Source organism: Leuciscus leuciscus (assembly GCF_965113295.1).
Source record: "Leuciscus leuciscus genome assembly, chromosome: 12".
Taxonomy (NCBI): Eukaryota; Metazoa; Chordata; class Actinopteri; order Cypriniformes; family Leuciscidae; genus Leuciscus; species Leuciscus leuciscus.
Genome location: NC_138736.1, coordinates 1,692,345 through 1,711,647, shown reverse-complemented (window position 1 = coordinate 1,711,647; position 19,303 = coordinate 1,692,345). Strand labels below are relative to the sequence as shown.

Genomic DNA, 19,303 nt, shown 5'->3' with positions numbered 1-19,303 from the left:
ACGTCACGTCAGAACTGACTGAAGCATCGGGATCCCTATGCTTCAGTCGGGCTTCCTGCTCAGCTCCCGTTCGGACGCTCTTGCTTACTGCTCCGCGCTTTGCTCTATCGCTTTTATATTTTATCTTCTATATTTTTATATTTTAGCTCCTTTTATCACCTAATTTTAACTTCAGCAAATCAGCACAGTGCTCAAACGACAAAGTTTGGATTACCACAAAAACGCAGAATTCTACCCGACCAGCTTACATTCCGGGGAAAGGAAAACACAACTGCCTACAAGGATAAAAGAGAAAATGCCTCTTCTGGAATCTACTTGCTGCACTAACTGCCACAGACTTTTACAAAGGATTGCAGTTCTTGAAACAAAGTTATTTACGGGACCACCAAACCAGACGGAACACACAACAGAGCTTCGTCATGGACACCCTCAGCATATAGCCGGTGAGTTCCATGAAACTAGTGGTCCTCCACAGGTAGAGAAACAAGCCGATCGACTTACAAATCGATGGCACAAACAGGGAGCGAGACCCAAAGGCACTCGAGACATCAGATTGTCACGAGCCTCACATATTACCGCAGTAGCATCCTCTACCCCAGATACAGCTCTGACAAAGATTGCAAACACTGGTCTCCTACCAACACCTATACATCTTGAGAACAGATTTGAAGTACTAATGAATGTAAATGAGGAATCCCCAAACGTGATGAATGTGATCGAACACAGACTGTATCAGCCAGTAGCTAACACTGATGCTAACTGGCGCTCAAGGTCGAGCAGACAGCGGCACTCAGCTCAGAGCGCAGCCGAGCCCAGGACTCTGATAGTGGGGGACTCCATAATCAGAAACATTAGCAGCAGGGATACAGCTACATGCTGCCTTCCTCAAGCTACAACTTCTGATATAAACAGGGAACTTCAAAACATTCTGATGAAACATAAGACTGCAAATCGACTCATCATTCATGTGGGGAAGAATGATATTCATAAAGAGCAGTCAGAACTCCTTAAGAAGGATTTCAATGAACTTTTTGAAACACTTAAAAGACTGAAAGTTCAAACATTCATCAGTGGACCACTCCCAGCAAGAGGAACAAACAGGTTTTCACGGCTGCTTGGGATTAATACATGGCTGCAAAAAACCTGCAATATAAAAGGAGTAAACTTCATTGACAACTTCAATCTTTTCTGGAGTCAGAGACAACTATTTCATCGGGATGGCCATCACCCAAACAAACTTGGTTCAAGAGTGTTAAAGGACAATATCGACTTCTCCCTCAATCATCCTTCTGCAGTGTGTGTCAATCTGAACGACACACACACACCTGGAAACAGTATGAATGAACACGGGACTTCACTTCAGCAGCAAAATGGACATGCGGTTGACATATCACACAAGGACAATGATAACACCACTGAGCCACAACAACCTCTGCTCACGGACACAATCTCAGCTGAGCCATGCCCACAGAGCTCACCACAGACAGACATATTAGAACTGCTCGAAGATTCAGCACCCAAGGACGATTTCCTGGAAAACAGCCAGGGAAGCCAGGACAGCATATCACAGCCTCCGATAACACCTGAGCAACAGCCCCTTTCACCAGATACTTTCTCGCTCTCGCCAGCAACTCCACTTCTGTGCTTCTCACAGAAAATGGAAGAACTGGTGCATGCTGGAACCAGACTATCCCACTCTTTTGCTGCAAGCCCCCAGATACCAACCAAAAAACGTCAGGCACCTCAAACACCGAAGCCTGCGCGCCGAGCTCGCCCGCCCCCTCCTCCTGTGAGAGCTCTTCGGCCTCTTCGGCCAAAACGCCAGGGCCCACACCCTCCTCCATCTGCTCGAGGTGAACCAAAAACAACTGATACCAGCTCTCAGTGATGTGTGTCGGGTCCCCTCTTTGATAACAGTAACTTTCTCAAATGTTTACAGAACAAGCGGGAACCCAGTGTGCCTGTATCTTTCTCTATTGCTGTTCTATTACAAGATAGAAAGTCTAAGGCCTTCAATAGCCGTACAGCAAACCCAACTAATCTGGTGCCTATTACATGTCAAACTAAGATTGCTGTGGGGACAAAAAGTAAGACTGTTAAGTTAGCACTTTTAAACAGTCGCTCACTTAAAAATAAAATCACTTCTAGTCAACGACTTAATAACCACAAACAACCTGGACTTTATGTTTCTAAATGAAACCTGGCTAGAAGACAGCTGCAGTGCAACAATCCTCAATGAAACAGCCCCTCCTAACTTTACTTTTATGAGTGTCTGCAGAGCTGTTAAGAGAGGTGGGGGTCTAGCTGCTCTTTTTAAAGATATCTATCAATGTAAGCAAATCTCGTTTGGGAATTACCCGTCTTTCGAATATCTGGGTACTGTGTTAAAAGGTGCTCCTCGCATTTTACTCATTATTTACAGGCCTCCAAAATATTCTCCAGCCTTTGCTGAGGACTTTACAGAACTGTTATCAACAATTACCTCAGAGTTTGACTGTTTTGCCATTGCCGGAGATTTTAACATTCACATAGATAATGCAGAAAACAATATGGCAAAAGAAATCAAAACGGTTTTAAAAACTTTTGATCTGACTCAGCATGTACATGGACCCACACACAATCATGGACACACTCTAGATTTACTTATCAGTAAGGGTCTAAACATTTCATCGATTGTTATTAAGGATGTAGCACTGTCTGATCATTTCTGTATTTTCTTTGATATATTGATCTCTCCTGCCACTGAAGCTAGATCTGTGTCTGTCAAGAAGAGATGCTTAAATGAGAACACTAGTGTACTATTTATGAAGGCTATATCTTTAACACCAAGCATATCTGCTGACTCTGTTGATTTTCTCCTTGATTCTTTTAACTCAAAAGTTAAAAGTGCAATTGATGATATTGCTCCTGTTAAAGTCAGGAAGAAGAGTGGCAGACAAAAAGCACCTTGGAGAAACTCAACAGCAGTGCAACATATGAAAAGACAATGCAGAAAAGCAGAGCGCATGTGGCGGAAGACAAAACTTGTAGTCCATTATAACATCTACAAAGACAGCCTGCATGCTTTCAATATGGAACTAGGCAAAGCTAGACAGACTTTCTTCTCAAATATTATTAACAGCAATTTAAACACACGCACTCTTTTTGCTACTGTAGAGAGACTGACAAACCCCCCAAGCCAGATTCCCAGTGAAATGCTCTCAGACAACAAGTGCAGTGAGTTTGCTTCTTTCTTCTCTGAGAAAATCAATAATATCAGAAAGGTGATCAGCACATCCTTGAGTTGCGCTGGGGTCAGACAGATCAGACCACCTGAGAAAGTAGTTACTATGTCTGACTTCAAAGAAATTGATGGCAAAATTTTGGAAGAAACCGTACAACACCTTAAAACATCAACATGCGCTCTTGACACACTTCCCACGTCTTTTTTCAAAAGTGTGCTAAACAGTTTAGAAGCAGATCTTCTAGAAGTGGTAAATGCCTCACTTCTTTCTGGGAGTTTTCCAAACTCCCTGAAAACTGCAGTTGTCAAGTCCCTCCTGAAAAAGAGCAATCTGGATAAGACCATATTAAGCAACTATAGACCGATCTCAAATCTTCCTTTCATAGGCAAGATCATTGAAAAAGTGGAGAGGAACTTTGGGCACATAGCCGGGTCGAGCATCAGGATTAAGTGAGAGTCAGCCAATCCAAATTCCAGGCACGTTTCACTGACTGAAAATGCCTGCAGGTTCACCACCCAACCAGGTCTTAAGCTCAACAGACTCCAATGGCTCAAAGGGCGCTCTCTGTAGGGCTGTTAATACCACAGAGTCCTAAGAGGGGATGAGGCATGGTCGAGAAGGATTCAGTCTCCTCGCCTCTCAGTAAATGTTTTTGACTGTTGTTGTACTACAAATTTATAAAAAAATTAAATCTAGGTTCCAATACAATAGTATATAAACTGAAAAAGTTGAGGTAAAGATGACAGGATTCTAAGAAGATTAAGGCAGGCAACCCAGGTGTCTGACATTAACCTTTTGTCTTTATGCACCTCCTGACCATTGGGCAGGGTCCCAGGTTAAGCTCAAGGCACAGCTGTGCCTTTGTCTCTATGGTAATGTGAAGGTATGGGCGATACTGTCAGGCTGATTGGATTATCATCTATGCATTTGAATGACACTGTTATGCTGATGAGATCAAGGCCGGGGAAATTCTGGTAACGGGTTGCCTCCTGTACTGCATTTGCATGCTTTGTTTAGATTGTCTCCACCTCTATGTATCCCTCCCCCTTGAAAGGTATAAACTCTACTGTGCTGAGCTATAGTCAGACTTGGATGACTACAGCAACGCACAGCGAGTCCACAATAAAGAGGAACTTCTGCTTGAAAGATATCCCAACATCTCCTGGTCTCTGCTTTGACGAAGAAAAAGTTTGTAACACAGCGGTTACAACAAGAGCAACTTCAATTACATTAAGAGTTGTAAACTGTAACAAGATAAAAGGTTTAAGATTCGGATGTTCTGGGTTCATTCTGACGCCGGTGAACCCAAGGTGCTTTGTGTATCTTGCCACTGCTATGCTGTAATAAACTTGATTTTTGAGATCTTAGACGTCCATATAATTTTTTCTTACAAGGGAGAGAGGGAACAGTTATGTAAATTATTCTGGATTATCTTTCTCCAGGTAATTTAGAGATATTTCTGGGTTAGTTCGTTTTTTGTTTTGTTTGTTATTTCGGCCCTCCCCTAAAGCTATTGCCCCTAATTTCATTATTATTCTTTGTGATATTTCTGGTTTGATTTTTGTTGCTTTTGTGCCTTTTTTTACTCTTTATAACAGAAAATTAAAAGCTAATATTGGTTGATTTGGTGGTTGTGTTGTAGGTTCTGGGACAGAAGGTTGGAAATCCTTGTTCTCTCAATGGTTTTCCTTTTTTTGTAAAATGTAATTCTTCTATACTTTGTTACCAGCGCATCATCCCTAGATGGGTAGCTATGTAACACTATACCTCCTCATTGTAAATATCCACATTTTTGATCCAGAAACATGCAATACAACATGCAATACAACATGCAAAGCTGTAGTAATTTATTGATGTGGATGAGAGAGATACGCAACAGAGAGATAAACAAAGATGGGTAAATACACAAATCCCTGGATCAAACTGGGTTTAAGAATCAGGTGCATTTTAAAAACCATTACTGAATGTGCACTGAAACTTATTTATCTAAAGGATAAAAGGTGCATATAGGTAAAATAAAAAAAATTAAAAATGAAAAAAAGTGCAATATTAGTATTGCTCAGAAAAAAAAAAACAGTTTGATATTTTGTTTGTAGGATCAGTGGACTGTGGCGTAACATCCTCTCATTCCACTTAATCTGGCAATGAAATCAAAAAAACATTATTAAAGGGATAGTTCGGCCAAAAATGATATTAAACCCATGATTTACTCACCCTCAAGCCGTTCGAGATGCATATGTCAATCATTTTTCAGAAGGCCTTCTGAGGGTAATCCGTGCGGTTTTGTCGTAAAAATATACATATTTAAAACTTTATAAATGAAAATAACTGGCTTCCGGCAACGCGCGTTCACGGGAGATGGATGCCGGCGTATGACGTAGGACGTATCGTAGCGTTCGTTCGTTCTACGTCACGACGGTTTCTACGCTACGTCCTACGTCATTCGCCGGCATCCATCTCCCGTGAACGTGCGTCGACCGTTGCCGGAAGCCAGTTATTTTCATTTATAAAGTTTTAAATATGTATATTTTTACGACAAATCCGCACGGATTACCCTCAGAAGGCCTTCGTTTATCCCCCTGGAGCCGGATGGATTACTTTTGTGAAGGATGCATGCACATTTTTGGGACTTGAAGGAGGTGGACCCCATAACTTGATATTATAACCACTGAAAGATCTAAGACATTTTCTAAAATAACTGAAAATGTGTTCGTCTGAAAAATTGACATATGCATCTCGAACGGCTTGAGGGTGAGTAAATCATGGGTTTAATATCATTTTTGGCCGAACTATCCCTTTAAGGCAACATACACAGTATAAATAGTACAAATGTCTACACACCATCTCTCTCCTTTTATTGCTCACCTGAAAACACCTCAACCTCACACAGTGTGAGAAACTCATTGCGCCCAGGTATAAAAATGTTGACATATCGCCCCTTAATAGGCTGAAACTGAAATGTTTTTGTCTCTCCAAGTGGGATGGACACAACAGTTGCAGCCCTGTGAAGACACAAATAGAGAGGGGCATATTAAAATGGCAAGAAGCATATAAAATATACTTCTGTCAAAGGCAAGTTTGTATTAAAAGGATTTATTAAAAGTAATGTTATCTTATTTACTAATTTTCTAACCACTTGTGTAATTAAGAGAGAGACAATACTTACAGCTCATTTTTGTTGCCATTATTTTCCAGGCTGTAGCCGATACGGATCTGAGCTCCATTTATCCTCTCTGCACAACAATCTCCACGATTAGTGATGCTAACCCTGGTTACCTTGTAGACTACCCCCAAGTCAACTCTCCACCAGGGGTCCTTGTCCACATTAGTCACACTGCATGATCCAAGATTGTAAATTGAATTCCTGTTGCCATCGACAGCATTTTGAGCTACTGATTGAGGATATGTGGTAGACTGGACAGCTTTGGCTCCAAGAGCAAGATTCCCTGTATAACAAAATATACTCTAACTCCCAATAAAATGGGCAAAATAATGCTAAGCTATGTAATACTATTTTTACACTTTTCATCACAAATCAATGTCCATATAACCATTTATCTGTTTTACATGACTGTACAATATCCCTTAAATGTTTGTCTTTCTAGGAATATTTTTCTTCACGGAAGCTTTGCGTTTATTACAAGCGAGCTTATAAAATATTTAAACTCAAATCAATATTTTGTCCAAAATGATTTCTTTTGTGGCTAGTAGCCATGTAATAACCCGGGGTCTTGATTACCCTGTCAGGGTTTATTTTGTCTTGATGTACATTATCCCTTATTGGTTACCAAATGTTCAGTAAGAATATTATACATGCGTTATCGACAACATTGAAAGTAATGAAGAACACTCACTTGGACCACAAATGTACGATGGTGTGTCAATTACTGTTAATAAAATAATAACTGTTATACACACATTAATAAGTAGATACACAAATTCTATCCCAATCTTCTCTCTGTCCCTTACCTGCAAACACCTCGACTTCACACACAGTGAGGATTTCATCATTCCCAGGTAAAAATATGTTGACATATCGGCCATTAACAGACTCAAATGAAAATGTTTGTGTGCCATTAGGAGCAGTGAGAATAGTTGCAGCCCTGCAAATACATGAACAGTGTTAAAATGAAAACCAGAGGCTACGCAACACAATTCACACGTCTAACAAATTAAATTCAGCTGTATTGAAATCACATGGTTTTGTATAGCACTGCTACAAGAAACAATGGTCTAAACTTACAAATGTTAATCACAATCAGAATAAAATATGTTCAAGTACATCTCCATGGCTGTGGCTCACTGAGTGGTTGGTTTGTGGAGTTACAATTTTACCTCCTGTTTTATTAAACCAGATTGAACAACAACATGGGAAGATGATAGAACAATTGAAACACTTCTTACAGCTCATTGTTGTTTCCGTTGTTGTCCAGCTTGATACCAATACGAATCTGAGCTCCTCTAAGCCGGTCTTTGCAACAGTCTCCACGATTAGTGATGGTAACGTTGCTTACACTGTAGACATTTCCAAGATCAACTCTCCACCATGGATTAAACTCAGTTTTAGTGATAGTGCATGAGCCCTTCTTGTAATCTGAGTCTCTGTTTCCATCTACTGCATGTTGAGCATCTCCCTGTGGGTGGCCTAAGGAGGACTGCACAGCCATGCCATTAAGAGCAAGATTCCCTGTTCGAGATAAGAAACCTATATTTTTTTTAAAAGGATGAGACAGGTTCAAAGCATTACATATAACTAAATCACATTTTTAATTACCATATTTCAGAATATAATTTTAATAAATGAATCGGATCAATATGTAATTACACACAATGGTTACAGATTTTTAAAATCAGGCAATTTTACTTGTATTATTCTAAACGTACCTTTGGAATCAGCTACACACATCCCAGTAAAAAGTGTTAGAAATAAAACCACACGTATGGCCATCCTGATAGAAGACATAACACATCTCATATCAGCATATGAAAGAACAATTTTCAATTTCTCCTCATTTAAACAAAGTAACAAACTGCTAATGAAATGATAAAATAGTATAGAAAAACCTCATGACTTAAAGTGAGTGTAATGTGACTAACCTGCCTCCGTTCTTTGGTTTTTAAATGCCTTTGCAGAGTTTGCTTTATTTTTTATAATATTTAATTTCATCTGGCTATGATCAAAATACCACCAATGCTATATTTTCTAAATGTCAATCATTTGTTAAACAAGTATTCATTACTTCAATGAGCTCATTATATCTGCATTAAATTACATTGTTTAAATTAATAAATTTTTAGCTAACTGAGAGTTAGTATATACATTTTCTTAGTATATTTAGATTTCTTAAATGCATAACTTAGTTACCTCTGATTACAGATCAAGTTGTATTATGGACTCATGCACTTCCTGTAAAGCTGCTTTGAAATGATGTGTATTGTGAAAAGCGCTATACAAATAAACGTGGATTGAATCATCTACGCCCATGATACTAAAGACACTAACAAATTAACTTCTTTAGCTTTAATAAGGATTAATCTACATTTAATTTACACATTACATTATTTTTGTACCTGAATACTACTGTAAGACCTGAAGAACTTGTTTGTATAATTTGTACCTTTACCAATTGTTAACTTTTCTTTATTTAACATTAAATATCAAAATACTTATTTCTATTTCATTTAGGTTTCTCAATTTATCTTTGGCTGTCTTATGATTTTCTAATTCAAAATTAGATCAAAGTTTGCGTAAGCAGATGCAGCTCATGTTGACGTCATAAATACTGTATAATATGATGTTTTGTTTACATTCCCAAACCCTGAACAAATGTACCAATGTTGCCTGATGTCTGTTGGTCTGCTGTACGCTGATGACTGGATGTTTCTTTCTTTTGGAACTTTATTTTGTTGTGCTTAAATATCACTGTACAAATTATTAACTTCCTCCTTTTAGATTCCTTAGATTAGTTTTGTTTTGAGAAACCGAGGTACTGTAATAAAATCTACAAGCAGACATAAGAATTTTAGAGAGTTGGAAAGTATTAAATAAGTGTTATTTAATGCTATTTAAAAAAATAAGCAATAAACACTATTGGCATGTCGAATTACAGTTCAACAGGCAGCCGAAGAGAGCCTTCAGTGTTGGAATGAGAACACAAAAGCATTACTTAATAGTTTAACCAGATTAGCATGCTAAAACAACTTAATGCAAATGTATCTTATGGTTAATCTAATATCTGAAGAGCCACATTAAAAAGAATGGCAACTGGTTAGCATGTTAATCATTAGCATGCTAAGACAACAAACACAGGCAGGGTCAACTCTGGAGAGATATTTCACAGGAACGGTAGCAAAGGACACAAGAAATCCATAGACACCAAGATCATGATTCTGATAAAACTATTCAAAAAAGATTAGCAAATATAGCCAATTTTTCAGATCTCATGACCTGTAGAAAATTGACAAATTTCAGATCCTCAGATCTTGGTTCCGAAGAAGTGTACCAATTTTCATTTCGATTGATCAAAGTTCGGCCGAGATACAGCCTCTGAACCAATTTTAGGTCGCCCATGTTAAGTACACAACATAACTTCTAAACAAATATGACTAAAAAAAACCTGTTCAGTCATCTGATCAGATTTTGGACAATTTTAAGGAGTAGCGAAAAAACTTAATCCTGTACTTTTCAAAATTGCCGCTACTGTAATTGGTGGATTCTTGATAAGATGTTTAATGTGATCAGCATCATAAGAGGAATCAGGTGTACTACGTTTTATCTTTCTAGATCAAATGGTTAAAAAATTCTAACCATTTCAATGCAACATTTTTGAACTGGTGGTGGCGCTATAGAGTTTGTCCTGGACACTCCAAAGTTTGTCAAATTGCTTTACCATCATTACAAGTTTCATAATTTTCCTACTTACGGTTGATATGGCTGCCATTGACTCACATTAGGGAAAAATAATAATAATAAGAAAACTAATGGATTTGAAATATAATGTTAGAGTGTAGAGTGAATAAACAGTCAACTCACCTGGAATTCGTCAATGTATCAACCTCACAGAAGACCTTCACAATTCAGCAGTTATCTGCTTTTAAACAAAATAATACTGTCACGGTGTGGTACAGGCAGAAAAAGAGTCATCAAAAGTTCCAATACAAACTTTTACTAACAATATAGTGCAAACAGGTACAGACAGGCAGAAGGTACACACACCCTAAATATGACAGAGATCAGACCAGGACTGACAGAACAGACAGAACTTAAATACAAACACAGATTACACTGATTAACAGAACACAGGTGAGACAGATGACAATAATGACTAAACAGGTGATACAACTGAACTGATAATGACGGTAACCATAGAAACAAAGGAGTGGCGGGAAAAGAACAAAGGCAAACAGGAACCAATCAAAACTCAAACTGAAAGCCCAAACAAACGCTGACACTTGACAATTACCTTTTTATATAAACAAATAGGAATTGTTTATAAACAATTGCTATATTTATTTGTTATACAATATATTATTCATATGAGAAATATTATTCCATCAAAACATTTCAAACCAAAAATGTGCTATTAAACATGGATATGAATATTGATACGAACCAGCAGTCTGAAGATGGTCTAGTTGAATAATATTCTGCTCAGAAATTCTGCTCTATTTATTGTTGAATTAAGGCCCTCCCAACCAAATAAATAAATTTTAAATATCTGTAAAATAAACTTCAAATGGATCCATTACAAAAGAGTCCCCATTTTAATAAGCTGTAACCAAGCGGCAACCTCCCCGTCTCTCTCTTGAAACCAACACGGAAGTGAGTTAAACTGCAATTCATTGACTGGCCGCTTGAGGCTGGTGTCAAAAGTGAGTCAAATCTGTATCTCCCCCATGTTAAAATGCCAAATTTTACAGCAGAAAAAAACGTGTTTACAGCCTGGATCTCTATGTGGCTTTGGTCTATACAGCTAATTTTGCCCTTCATAACAACTGTGAGGGGGGTGAATTTTTTTATTACTCATCCGTTTAGTTGATTAATATTTAAAGTTCTGCATAATTAAGGGTGTGTCCACTAGATTGACAGGTGGATTCCCGCTGATGTCAATGCTAGCCGTTTGTCTGCTGTGACTAGCCGTCACTTCACCTCAGCATATGTTAGCTGCTTAACTTGCCATCTCTGCAGTGTCTGTGCTTTTTTTCGGGATTATTTCATACAATTTAATACACCCATTACTTCGGATTCCGTCGTTGTCGTCGAGTATCGTTCGAGAGAGCAACCAGCGCTGTATTTCAGTTGTTTTCCTCTGTGAACATGCACCAATGGATGTCTGACAATTTCGTTGCTTTTTGGAGTTTTCAGATTTAAAAACGTCAATAAAGGCTCGTTCGTTCTGCTCTCACGGAACAGATTATAATATGCTTATGTACCGTCAGATGAAATCCTGCAGGTGTCGGCGCTTTCTCCGTCCATGCAATAAATGCACATCCTTGAATGAGCGCGGATTTCCAGCGCATTTACTTGAACTTCATAGGTAACGTTAATATATCTATGGTTTAACCCATTTGAGAGGCGGCCAAAATCAGAATTTAAAATGGACTGAATAAGCTCTCTACGAACTTGACGGGCGACGCCGCGCTGACGGACCATACACTATTAAAAAAGAGTGACTGACATGTATGCACATAAATCACTGTCACACACACTCTCTCAGAGTAATATTAAGTTACTGCATATACATTTCCAACTAGCAGAATAGTACAGAATCACGATACACAGTGTTACTTGTTGCCATGTCTTTTAACTATTATAATATTTCGAATGGCAAAAACAGGAACTTTTAATTGGCTTTACATCATCAACTGTCACTTTAGCGCGAGGCCCTGTGCAGTCGCAGACTTGGTACTGTCAGTAGCATATAGCATAGCATTACCTCCCCACCCGCCCCGCCTCTTTGCCCATTTTCTGTTATCCGGGAGTGACGCGAGGCCAAGATGGCGACGGCCGGCTCCGCCCACTTTAGGCTTCAAAAATGCTCTTCAGAAACCTACGGGTGACGTCACGGACACTGCGTCCATATCTTTTTACAGTCAATGGCTGTAACCCGAACCTTCACATGTCCTCCTACAATATTAATCTTGGTTAAACGATCACATCATAATTGTCTAAATAAATTTATAATTCATAAATTAAAGGGATACTCCACTTTAAAATGAAAATTATGTCATCATATACTCACCCTCATGTTGTTTCAAACCTGTATGAATTTCTTTCTTCTGCTGAACAGAAAGGAAGATATCTAGAAGAATGTCAGTAACCAGGCAGTTTCTGGTACCATTGACGTCCATAGTATATATTTTTTCCTACTATGTAAGACAATGAGACCAGAAACTGTCTGGTTACTGACATTCTTCTAAATATCTTCCTTTCTGTTCAGCAGAAGAAAGAAATTCATACAGGTTTGAAACAACATGAGGGTGAGTATATGATGACAGAATTTTCATTTTAAAGTGGAGTATCCCTTTAATAACCTTAATTACACACTTCTGTGATTTTCTCCATTAAATAGAAAGACTTAATATATGCAAACAAAGTTAACTTCATATTAAGAAACCCACAAACATATTCCATTATTGCATCTGCAGAAAGTGTCCGTTACACATTCCCTGTGTGTTATATCAATATTTATGACATGTCGACCGTCGGACTTCTTGTCTAATGGATAGATTTCCTCTGCTGTACTTTGACTATTTTCTCGTCTTTTACCATATATTAACCTTAACACAACAACCTGACACAAACGCTTGTGCTTTCTGTTTTTTGCACAATGATAAATTGCATTTTAAGTAATTACAAAAATAAATCCAGAGCATTTTTTCATTGTATTGTGCATCTAAGCAAACAAGTTATAAGGTAAATTATTATCACCTGGTAACTGTATGATGTAAATCACTTTATTGTCATATTGTGGTTTTTTTTATTGGCTCTATAAAAGCCAGCACCAAACACACATGCTTTATCTAGTCTCATAGTGCTACGCTAAACACTAACCTGACCAATCACATGTGGAAACGTAAGTGTGAAATCCTGTCCCTTCTTCAGTCTTCCAGGGAGGAGTACCAGATACGAAAACCAGGTCCGGCTGGACCACTAAGGCAAAACCAAGACTACTCCTCTTTCTCCCTGATCTTGCACATTGTCTGTGTGAGTAGGCTCACTGGGGGAAATGCATACTTGCATAGGCTCCAAGGCCACCTGTGTGCCAGTGCATCCTTGTCAAGAGTCTCCTCGGTCAGGGAATAAAACATCTCGAATCAACTCCAGATACCTGGGGATGGAGTCTCCATTCTCCCGGGAGCGTGAGAGAGCGTTGGTCGCATGATTGAGCTCAGTCGGAATGTAAATGAACCTGAACCGCTGCTGACTCCAGAGGAGGAGATGGAGGGCGAGTTGCGTTGAAATTGGCACAGGCGAGAGGCAGTGTTAGCAACTCCAGGGTATTTATATGCCACTGCAGTCAAGGTCCTGTCCAGGAGCCAGCAGGACCATAAGGACGGCGCTGAACCTAGAGACACCGGCAAACTGAAGCCAGGAACAGGAATAAACTCTTCGAACAAAAGATTATCCACTAGGCCCTCCTCCGGGGGACAGAGCGGTGCGTTCACCACCTCCCGGACAAAAGCAGCTCCCTCCATTTTTGGGCTGTCCATCTCAGGGATGTTGCTTTGCCGACCGCTTGGAAGGCATTGTCGGCTTCCTTCATCTCAGTCTGGTACAGCCACAGACAACCAAGTTCCTGGACCACCAAGGTGGACATCACCTGGCCAAGGGCCTGCGCGGTGACTTTTGTTGCCCAGAGAGTGAGATGAGTCACCGTACTCAGATCCTGCATCAACCCCGGCTCAAAACTACCCTTGTGCAGCTCCTTTAGTGCTTTGGCCTGATGGACTTGCAGGGGGGAGGCAGCCTGTCCAGCGCCATTTTAAGCATTGGCAGCAAGTGCGGCTGAGAACTTACAGGGAAGCAGCAAAGCGGCTTCCGGCAGTAAAAAGTGCCTTACATGACTTGGTACCTTTCTTTCCAGAGGTGCATGAGAATGTTACAAAGGCAAGATGATGCTGTGACACATGCCTAATGCCAAGAACCCAGTCGTTCAGCCGCAAGCGCTCAGAACAGAGTGGAGAGTTCCACTCAAGCCCAACGCTCACAGCAGCCCCGGAAAGAATGGCCGTCAACTCTGGGTCCGACTCAACCTACACTACTCTCCCAGAAGGGGGTAGCAATGCTAAGTCTACATCCCCAGAGGACTCAAGCCCACCCTCTGATGCAGTGATCGACATCTGGTTCTCCGCAGGGACTCCAAATGAGATGTTGGGTCCCTCATGCGAAGGACTAGCAGACTCACCGGGAGCACCACAGCCTGTGATGTATGCGAGGAGAAGAAAGACCGTGGGGACTGGCCCGGTGGGGGGACTGGGGGGACTGGCCCGGCTTAGATCACCCTGCTTATTAAAGGAACACTCCACCGTTTTTTGAAATAGGGCTTATTCACCTTCTTTCCTACATTTAGATAGGTAGGCAAATGCATTTTTGTCTCAGTGCATGCGTTGTTTTAGTTTGACAGGGTCGGCGCTAGCTTAGCTTAGCACAATGAATGGAATCCTTTGTTGCCAGCTAGCATGGCCTGAGTAAAAGTAAAAAAAACAAAATAAAAAAAAAACGGCTAATTACTTCTTGTGGCCTGCGTATTCACAACGAGTACTAATAGCAATGCAGATTAACACTAGGTGATTTCCTAGGCAGATATTGACTTGGGACTATATTAGGGGGAAGCACAGGCGAAGCACTGCTACTTGGGCGCAGAGATATCACGCAATTTATGCAATTAATGGCAGAGAAATCATGCCATTTATGTCAGAGGGAGCTATTTCAGGCCCTGTAGAGATTTAGTGAAATGCCCATGCTTTTTTATTTTGCTACTTCGCCATTTTGAATTTACACATTTCTCATATTTGTGTTATTGCTACTATTTATGTTATTGACCTTTCAGTAATAAAAAAAAGACTTAAGATTATTGTGGGAGTATTTTTGTATTTTCAAAATACTAATTACTTGTATTTTATTTAAATACATTTTTCACATCAGTATTTTGTATTTTATTTTGTTACATTTCATGAGCCAGTATTTCTAGTTTGTAACAAAATAGTTTTTGATGTATTTGTGCCCACCTCTGTGTGCAGTTAGGTACTTTTTGGCGCTCAGTAAACATAACATTAGCACAAAGTACACTACATTGCCTTATCAAGACTTTGGATATGCAATTCAATCTTCAAGCCTCTCGGTTTTCTTTCTATACTAACTTTCTAACTATACTGTGAAATAAATGATATTCTGATTTTCAAATATGTGCATGACTATACATCTTGTGTTTTAAACAGGCTACCTTTATAATGAACATGTTAGTTGATCGCGCTATGGCGTGTTAGTTACACTGCATCACTGTCGAGAAATCAGTCGAGTTTACAACATGCAAATTCATCTATTTCTCTTAAAATACATTACTATGAGGAGAACAATATAGTAAACTTTATAGCTATAACCACAACATGTATTAGATGAGCAGTGAAAGCTCCCCTTGTAAAGCTGTTCTAGTTCTGCACTCGGTATAATCAATGAAGCCGGCTACACTCCACAGTGAATCTGTGTTTTGTAAATAAAGTGAAATAATCCCTCCGTGTATCCATTATATCACACAGACTCTTGAAGTTTAGCCCTCGATCTTGTATCAAACAGCAAAAAAAGTTGCAGCATGATGTGTTTGAGTTAATTTGCCTGGACATCACATGTCCAGTTGCTGAAACAAATATCGTGCAGACCAAATTTTAATACATTTTTGTTTAAACACGGCAAGCTTGGTAACATTTTAATCATCAATATTTTAGTAATTGTACTGTAATAAATGAGTATCTTTAATTTTGGGGTACTGAATGATAACTTCAATTACTAGAAAGTTTTGCAACCAGTGTTTAGTCAGATTTATTTATTAAAACGAGAGTTTTTGCACTCAATGAGTTTACGCTGAACTGAGAGACAGCTTCAGTGATTAAAAGGAAGTGCTCTTTACTCGCTGTCTATGTAATTTCATTCACAATCAGAAGAAAGGTTTTCATTTTTCATTAGAATTTGTGACAAATATATACTTCAAACTTCATTATAAAAAAGTGACAAAAATAGACAAAAATGACTAAATAGATTTTTAATGTTTTACAATTGATATGATAAAGTCTAGAAATAAATTCAAAAGTAAAATGTGTGAAAAAAAACAAAAAAAAAACATACATTACGGAGTGGAAATGGCTAATGAGCCAATAAGTGCTCCCCTGCTGCTTAATAAGAGTTAATATATATAATAGATACTTAATTATCTACTGGTTATAGTGGTAACTTCATGTCTTTTTTAAATTTTAAAATAAGTGTTTGTTTTCCTCCAAAATGTTAGTTTTCCTACATCATGAAACTTTTATTTTTACAAATGGGGACAATCTTTGAAAGATGAACAAAAAACGTTTTTGGTCATCACATTAAAAGTAACATTTAAATGGGATTATATTCAAACTTTTGAGCTTTGAAGTGCTGGTAAATGTTGTGTGAAGTCCTTCATTCTTAACAGTGGTCTGTAACAGTGTAATTTGCTGGATCATGATCTCAAATATAGTCCCATGTGATTCATCTTTGGACTCACCACACACACACACACACACACACACACACACACACACACACACACACACACACACACACACCCACCTGTCGTCTCGTCGAGGGAATAGGATATGATGACGTCATCTGAGTTCGCCATACCTTGGCTTTTGGTGAATTGACCTGTATCAAAACATTACAGACACCATCAGACTCTAACAAGGAGAATCTCTGGTCTATTGCCGTCTCAGTCATTCATTACATAATGTCTCATTGCATAGCAATATAAGTAATAAGGTACAAGAGGCTGTGCTGCATAGAGACGTTGTTCAGCTTTAACTTATTCACGATACAGCACTAGCCTCGAGTACCTTATTGCTTTTATAAAATGGTTACAACAAAATACAAATATTTAAGCCAAAAAATATGTATCAATGCAACTTTAATGCAGTAAAATCCCTAAAGGTCTTCCTTCCACTGGAAAAATTTGTCCCTGACCATGAACAGCAACAGAAGTTACATTATTATGCCATTAGATGGAGACAAAGACTTTTCTTTACGAGTGAGTCAGTCAGTAGAAAATACTTTTATATTTAAAGGGATACTTCAGGATTTAGCATTAAGCTTTGTATTAGTAGAAAACCTGTAGTAATTTTGAGCGTGGCATGGTTGTTGGTGCCAGACGGGCCGGTCTGAGTATTTCACAATCTGCTCAGTTACTGAGATTTTCACGCACAACCATTTCTAGGGTTTACAAAGAATGGTGTGAAAAGGGAAAAACATCCAGTATGCGGCAGTCCTGTGGGCGAAAATGCCTTGTTGATGCTAGAGGTCAGAGGAGAATGGGCCGACTGATTCAAGCTGATAGAAGAGCAACTTTGACTGAAATAAGCACTCGTTACAACCGAGGTATGCAGCAAAGCATTTGTGAAGCCACAACACGCACAACCTTGAGGCGGATGGGCTACAACAGCAGAAGACCCCACCGGGTACCACTCATCTCCACTACAAATAGGAAAAAGAGGCTACAATTTGCACGAGCTCACCAAAATTGGACAGTTGAAGACTGGAAAAATGTTGCCTGGTCTGATGAGTCTCGATTTCTGTTGAGACATTCAGATGGTAGAGTCAGAATTTGGCGTAAACAGAATGAGAACATGGATCCATCATGCCTTGTTACCACTGTGCAGGCTGGTGGTGCTGGTATAATGGTGTGGGGGATGTTTTCTTGGCACACTTTAGGCCCCTTAGTGCCAATTGGGCATCGTTTAAATGCCACGGCCTACCTGAGCATTGTTTCTGACCATGTCCATCCCTTTATGACCACCATGTACCCATCCTCTGATGGCTACTTCCAGCAGGATAATGCACCATGTCACAAAGCTCGAATCATTTCAAATTGGTTTCTTGAACATGACAATGAGTTCACTGTACTAAAATGGCCCCCACAGTCACCAGATCTCAACCCAATAGAGCATCTTTGGGATGTGGTGGAACGGGAGCTTCGTGCCCTGGATGTGCATCCCACAAATCTCTCTATCAACTGCAAGATGCTATCCTATCAATATGGGCCAACATTTCTAAAGAATGCTTTCAGCACCTTGTTGAATCAATGCCACGTAGAATTAGGGGTCAAACACAGTATTAGTATGGTGTTCCTAATAATCCTTTAGGTGAGTGTGTGTATATATATATATATATATATAATTAAAAAAAATTAAAAAATATATTTATATATAAGTATGAGATGCATCGGCCCAGAAAGCACGTTGGCCCACCGGGAAAGTGCCCGTTCAGCCTGATGGCCGGTCCACCCCTGCCGTGAAGACCAATGCCATGTTTTCGAATGTTGTTTCTACTATTGTTTAGAAATGTAGCTGATATTTTAATAGCCAACAAAGCTTGATAATTGTTAAATATGTAGAAAATTATTCATCATTGTGCAACACAATATGGATACCACATGCCAAGGCAACTTGCACTGCTTAACTTAATAGTGGAAAAGGAGAATGTTTTTTGACGCTGAATGTTGGATAAAGCGCGTTGTGAGCATGGGTATCACACCTGAGTGACTGATTGTCATGGAAATGTCACGTACTGTATCTTGTCTCTCTGAATTTTTAATCTAGATTTATACATACACATAACCACATGAAAACCTCTATGTGTACACTCTTGTCCAATGAAAAACTGCGTGGCACGAATTTACGTTTTAATAAAAGGGCAATTTTAACTTTAATTATCCTGCGTATTCTACGCCCACGATACCAAGTAAGATGATTTGATCAAACATTACAACAGTGTTATTATAGTTAACTAAAACCATAATCATTTTCATCACTTAAAATGTCAACTGAAATTAAATAAACAACTAAAG

At 39.1% G+C, this 19,303-nt stretch overlaps 2 protein-coding genes across 2 annotated transcripts in view; one reads left to right on the top strand and one right to left on the bottom strand.

Moving 5' to 3' along the window:
- Positions 1–10,334, bottom strand: part of LOC309510889 (uncharacterized protein) — a 264,657-nt gene extending 254,323 nt beyond the window's left edge. The window contains exons 1-5 of the mRNA XM_082185864.1: positions 10,258–10,334; positions 8,109–8,173; positions 7,629–7,911; positions 7,194–7,327; positions 7,079–7,111 (exon numbers count right to left, since the gene is read on the bottom strand). Coding sequence (XP_082041990.1) covers positions 7,079–7,111; positions 7,194–7,327; positions 7,629–7,911; positions 8,109–8,172 — 514 coding nt within the window. The 5' untranslated portion in view covers position 8,173; positions 10,258–10,334. The remainder of the gene's footprint in view (positions 1–7,078; positions 7,112–7,193; positions 7,328–7,628; positions 7,912–8,108; positions 8,174–10,257) is intronic.
- A 4,027-nt stretch (positions 10,335–14,361) lies between these two features.
- LOC309510722 (uncharacterized protein) overlaps positions 14,362–19,303 on the top strand; it is a gene marked incomplete at its 5' end in the record, with an annotated part of 96,917 nt that continues 91,975 nt past the window's right edge. Inside the window, one exon of the mRNA XM_082185592.1 lies at positions 14,362–14,602. Within this exon, the coding sequence (XP_082041718.1) occupies positions 14,362–14,602 (241 nt within the window). The remainder of the gene's footprint in view (positions 14,603–19,303) is intronic.